General features: G+C 36.2%; 1 protein-coding gene across 2 annotated transcripts in view; it reads left to right on the top strand.

The window, feature by feature from the left end:
• RCAN1 (regulator of calcineurin 1) overlaps window positions 1-2,964 on the top strand; it is a 111,306-nt gene extending 108,342 nt beyond the window's left edge. For both annotated transcript variants that reach the window (XM_027875415.1, XM_027875416.1), the window contains exon 4: window positions 1,197-2,964. In XM_027875415.1, the coding sequence (XP_027731216.1) occupies window positions 1,197-1,369 (173 nt within the window). In that variant the 3' untranslated portion in view covers window positions 1,370-2,964. The remainder of the gene's footprint in view (window positions 1-1,196) is intronic.
• The last annotated feature ends 3,536 nt before the right edge of the window (window positions 2,965-6,500 follow it).

Here is a 6,500-nt window from a genome sequence, read left to right as displayed (position 1 = left end):
ACACACACACACACACACACACACACACACACACACACACACACACAGAGCACTGTGCCAGGTATTGGATCCTCCACTGAAGTTCACTGTTGCCTCATTGTAACAGGCAGGTAACCCTGCAATTTCCAGGCTATCTCAGTGGAATACAAGTTCTGATCTGATCTACTAATGGACTCTCATGTCTAAGGACAAACCTCCCTAAATTTAAAAACTGCTCATTAGCAGGCTGGCTGTAGGAAGATTGAAGACAAAGCAAGCCACGGAAACTGTCTGTTGTGGCAGGGGTAGATAATTGTCTATCTTTTTCAAAGGAGAAAACACACTGATACATGGATAAATTCTCAAAGTATTAAAGTGTTGACTTGTTTCACAAACACACTTGAGCAATAAGAATGAAATGTTCTTTGTGCTGAAAATACTCAGCACCAAGATGAAATTGGTAGTCACCTAGAGTTTGTCAACGTGCCTTAGGGTACAAAATAGACTTCTCAATAGGTCTATTTTCAGATTTTTTTTCCAGTCATTACATCATTCCAAATGAGCTTTGAATTTCTTTTTATTTCAGAAGAATTGGGTGCTATGGGAATAGGTTTTTTTTATTGTTCTTGTTTTTTAGGATTAAGCTTCCAAATACTGAAAATTGCAGAATCTCTCTACAGAGATTCTTAACCAAGGGTTCATGAATTTGTTTTTAAAAATTTTAGATTGAAATAAACATATTTCAGCATAATTGGTTTCCTTCATAATCTATGTACTTTATTTTATATATTTAGAAGTATTCTGAAGGGGTAGCTAGGTGGCGCAGTGGATAGATCTCTGACCTTGGAGTCAGAAGGACCTGAGTTCAAATCTAGCCTCAGACACTTGACACTTACTTGCTGTGTGAGCCTGGGCAAATCACTTAACCCTGATTGCCTCACCAAAAAGTAAAAACAAAAACAAAAATGAAATATTCTGAGATGGTGTCTATAGCTCTTCAGAGGGTTCATTATACACAAAAAAGTCTAAGAATCCCTGTTTAGCCATGATGAATACTGGTCTCCCTAAATTTATTCATTTTTCCTTGGCAAGTTACTCGAACTAATGTGTACTCTAGCCACCTGCATTTCCATTTACTACTTCTTGGTTTTATTTTCAAACTAGTTAGGGGCATTTCTAAGGTATCCTATGATTCTGTGATTGTTTTCCACTCACAGGTGAAAAATATGAATTGCATGCAGCAACCGACACCACTCCCAGTGTGGTGGTCCATGTATGTGAGAGCGATCAGGAAAATGAAGAGGATGATGAGGCTGAAGGCATGAAGAAACCCAAACCAAAAATTATTCAGACAAGAAGACCCGAGTACACACCTATTCATTTAAGCTGAACTGGCATAATGGCGTAGATGAATTCCAAACCACTGTTCATTCATAGGGAGTAATCTTTTACTATGGAAATGTCAGGTCTTGGTTTTTGTGGTGGCAACAAAGACGGGTAGCTGTGGCCAGATTTCCAGTTCATGTTGCTCAGAAAAGAATCAAGGAGCTACCTGTCTCCTTGTTCTCAGTGCTGCACATCAGTTAGTGTTCATGGAGCCCTAGAAAGGCCTTATGCCCATCACTGAGTTAATGATGATCAGACATTTGGGAAAGAATTGAAAAAGCCAATAAGTGACACTTGTACTCGTTCTTTTCAGGTGGGCTGTTTTGGTTTTGTTTTGTTTTTGTTTTGTTTCAGAGAAAAGATGATCACAGGTATGGGGAGAGCCTTATGTTACTACACAATCTACAATGATAGAAGTCATCATCTGGTGGGCTACAGTCATTGTGTGGAATACATAGTACAGTAGCACTGTTTAAAAAAAAAACATACAATGTGGGAATTTTGAAATGTTTTCTTTTTCCTTATGTTTTCTTATTTTGTGTATGTGTAGTTACTGATTTTCCAAACTAACTTTTGTGTCAGTCTCTTATTGAGTTTCTTTGTTGTTTTACATTTTGAGAAAGCCTTTAATATTTATTGCCCTTCCAGATCCTAGTCCTTTGTTTTTGGTGAAACTCAATTTACAGTTGGAATGCATTCACTGACATCTTACGTGATGCCATATGTAACTGTGCTTTCCAAAAGAAATTGATCTGGATTTTAACATTCATATGTGGGATTTAGCCTGAAGAATTAAAAAAATAGCATTTTTATTGCACAATTTAGCAAGTGGGTAGTCTTAGTTTAGGTGTTTTTTTGTTGGGATTAGGGTTTATTTAATGTTTGTTAAAATATGAATGCTAGCTGTAGGCTTACTTGGGGAATATTGGCGCAAATATTTTGATTTTTTTTCCACTGAAATATGAAAATAAACTTAAACTTGTAAATAAAGCTGTTAAAGTATATTCATAGCTGTGTATAGCTGGGTGAAAGTATGACAATGAAAGACTATTGCAAAGCATAATTACTTGTGTATCTGTATGTTGTAGAAGATGCTGTTAAAACATTTTTAACAGAGTTTGGGTTCCAAGCATGTGAAGTGGATAGTAAATGTGTGATTATAGAAGAGGAATGCAGTGCCTTTCCCCAAATTTCAAGTGGAATTCTACTATCTATATGTGTTGGGTTTTTTCCTAATTGCAATGTGTATGTCCAGTAAATAAGTATTACGTTTTGGATTTACAATGCCATAGCAAAGTGTTTCATGTTGAAGTACTTAATGCCAAATAACAATGCATGCCTCAGAAATTTGAAATATGGTTTCCCTGAAGGAACAGTTAAGTTTGGAAGCTATTCTTTAGTTACTCTGATCAAGAATGTAGTCGAATGCTCTCAGAATTCTGTTTACAACACACCAGGAGGAAAAAAAACACCGTTATGTAGCTGTCCAAGTGTTTCCAGTTATGTGGTTTTTAATTGGAGAACCTAACCTTGAAACATCATTTTTTTAAACTGCATTCTATAATAAATTGGCACAATATGCTCTTTGTGCAAACGATTTCTACTTTCTGTTTTATTTGGTCAGTATCAATCTTGAGCTCTAAATAGATTGTAAATCAAAGTGGGTTTTCAGTGCAAGTAGTCCTTCTTAGTTTGGAACTAGCAGCTCCTGAGTCTTCGCTATGGATCATGTAAGTGTACACAATATGCTTGATAAAGAAATGAAAAAAAAATCAGATTCAGATTCCTGTGTGCATGAAGGTTGGCACAAAACTCCCAAGTTCCATAATTCCATTTAGTTCCACTAAAAAAAGAAGAGGTACTTGTGACATTTCTATTAAAAAATGTCTAAATGTATATAGATAGCAGGCTTTGTTGCAAAAATTTATTTAGAACTTGTAAGAATTTTTTTTTACCATAGAACCATTTTGATGATTTAGGCAGTCCAGCCAATTCACAAAAACTTACATAGTTGATTTGGGGTTTTAGAATCAGAGGGGAAGAAAAGAGAATTGGATGAACTTTCTCCTTCTTTCCTTCCTAGGTCAGTCCTAGGCAAAATTTTGAAACAGGCAAAGTTCATCCCACCTCTTTTTCTGTACCTTCTCCCAACCCCAAGTTTCTCTCTCGCTTCATTCTAATATCTTCATGCTAGCTAAATTTTAGGAATTAAAATCTGATCCATCTAATTCACATCATGAAACTCATTGTTAACTTACTAATCTTCCCAAAGTTTTTTGCAGTTTTTAAAAGAAAGTACATAGTAATGCAAATGACTCTTTAAAGCAGGAATTCTTAACCTTTTTTGTATAATAATCTGGTAAAGCCTATGAACCCTTTCTTAGAATAATGATTTTAAAGTCATAAACTAGAAGTACAGTTATCTTTTTTTTTTTTTCAGTTTGCAAATCCCAGGTTTAGAGCCCTTATTCTAAATGGTAGAATTTCCTGCAGCATAATAAAATTAAAAATTCAGATGTGTGGTGGTGGGGCAGTATTTGGGAGACAAGATTCCACTTTTAAGCTGTCAGAATTCCTAGGATCCTACCCCAAAAATGTCCTTTAAAATATTCCAGATTTTTAAAGATTTTTCTTCCCTCCACTTTTGAACTCACTTTTATTTATATATTTACATATAGACACATGTGTACATGTATAACATATATGTGTGTTTCATGGAAATTTTGCATTTTATAGTTTTTCCTTCTTTGTTATTAGAAATCAGATCCTGACACTCCTTCAGCATTTCTTAAAGATGCTTGAGCATTTTGAAGTCACAATATATGGATTCATTTAGGTTTGTGGGTTTACATACATTGAAAGCTTCACATTTCTATCTAGTAAATTGAATCTGAATACCAGAATAATTAAAAGTAATCTTCTTCATTTGATCAGTATAGGGATTAATACTTCTAGCACAGTAACATTATCCTTCAAGTACAACATGACTCCACACAATTAGGAACACCAAAGCATTAATGGTGGGTTTAATAAAAAATAAAAGACAATTTTGTTGTTCAGCCATTTCAGTTGTATCTGACTCTTCATAACCTCATTTGAGGTTTTCTTGGCATAGGTACTATAGTGGTTGACCATTTCTTTCTCCAGTTACTTTTATAAGTGAGGAAACTGAGGTAAACAAGGTTAAGTGACTCAGGAACGTGAGTCTTCCTGACTCCAGGCCTGGCAGTCTAAGCCCTATGGCTCCACCTAGCTGCCCCCAAAGCCAAACAGCATGCGAAAATGTACCAAATGCATGACTTTTTGTTAAGAATTTTAATTCCAATGTTTATTGAAATGGTTCTTGGTAGGATACCTTTTTATTCTGATATTGATCTGTTAGTACATTCAGATAATCTATTCTTGAAAATAATATTAAATGGAAGTCAAGGATGGTGAAGGGAAAGGGGAACAGAATATCCCACACAACTATTTATACTTCTAGTTGCAAACATTAATTCACCCTAGAAAATATTTAAGAAGGCTTTACATATGTTTTATATGAATTAATAATCACAGGAAATTTGAGGTTTTCACAAGAGCCTTCAACTTTGACAAGACTAAATGGCCCTTAAGTTCAACTTAATAAAAACTAAAGCATTTCATGTAGATACTGTGGCTAAACTCTGATGTGAATAGTTTCCACAGGTTATGTCTGTTGTTGAATATTAAACTATTGCTGAACATTACCAATTGATCCATACATAAAATAATCATTTAGGAATTATATCTATATAATATAGTCACTTCTGCAATTTTCCCTTTTTTCCTGATATCTTGACTCTGAAAGGTAAAGGGAAAATTATCAAAGCATTGGGCCCTGGTCTTCTGTAACCTTCCTTAATATTTCAGATTCTCACCCTTATTTCCTAAAGGTAAAAGTCTCTCAGTCCATCACTAACATTTATTAAGTGCTTGTTGTGTGACAGACTCACCAAAGATTAGTTACACAACAATTAGTAGAAAAATTAATTAGACTCTAGTTCTTTATGAGACTGCTTATGAAAGCCAGATAGCAAAGATTTGCAAATGAGTGGAAAGTGTTACATACTTTTAGGATCTTTTTTCTCCTGAATTTTAGGTCTCGAGTGCCTGCTGTAGTAAAGGCCTGTATCCCTGAAGGCTCTAAGCCCAGGGTAGATAAATGGCCAGAAGAAAAGGACCCAGCGCGAAGGGGTGGAAAGCAATTGGATGAGGACAAAGAAATGAACAATGAATAGCTCTTACCTCTCCCCGAATCAGGTCACCTCTTTGTCCTAGCTACAACAAAACACTACCTGTTCTGAGAAGGCAGAAGCTGCTTTTTCAAAACAAAAACAAATGTGAATGCTGTGGATCAGGATTATGTGGGACAAACTTTCTACTTGAACTTTCCTCCAAATGGGGATGGAAAATATGTAGAGCAGAGGAGCAACCTCATGAATTGCCATGGCACATTCAGCAATAGCAATGGCCAGCATTTACATAGCACTTCCGCACAACACTGCAACATAGGTGCTATTTTTACCCCCATTTTATAGATGAGAAAGCAGAGGCAGATGGATGTTAAGTGATTTGCCTGTAGTCACACACCCAAGTGCTCAAATCTGGATATAAACAGGTCTTTCTAAATCCAGACCTGTCATTCTACCCACTTTGCCACTTAGTTACCTTGAATGAGTGAACATAGTACACTGTTCTCAGAGTCAAGATTCAGTCAATAAACGGGTTTTTTTTTAGGCAATTGGGGTTAAGTGACTTGCCCAGGGTCACACAGCTAGTAAGTGTCAAGTGTTTGGTCTAAGACTGGATTTGAACTCAGGTCCTCCTGACTTCAGGGCTGGTGCTCTATCCATTGTGCCACCTAGCTGCATAAGTGCTTACCATGTGCCAGAGACTATGCTAAGCACTGGAGATGAAAATACATAAAAAAATAGTTCCTTCCCTCCAGGCATTTACACTCTACTGGGGGAAGACAACCAACAAAAGGAAGGTGAAGAGGGAGGGTGGGAGAGATTGAGAAAGAGAAGTTAGCATGTGAGAAATTAGGAGATGTCTGAGCTGGGCTCTTTAAATGAAGGTTTAGAACTTATGACCCCATCTTCCAATCAAAGATG

Source organism: Vombatus ursinus, unplaced genomic scaffold, assembly GCF_900497805.2.
Source record: "Vombatus ursinus unplaced genomic scaffold, bare-nosed wombat genome assembly UNPS02014809.1, whole genome shotgun sequence".
Lineage (NCBI taxonomy): Eukaryota > Metazoa > Chordata > Mammalia > Diprotodontia > Vombatidae > Vombatus > Vombatus ursinus.
Note: the sequence above shows the minus strand (reverse complement) of the source record. Positions and strands in the feature narration are given on the sequence as shown.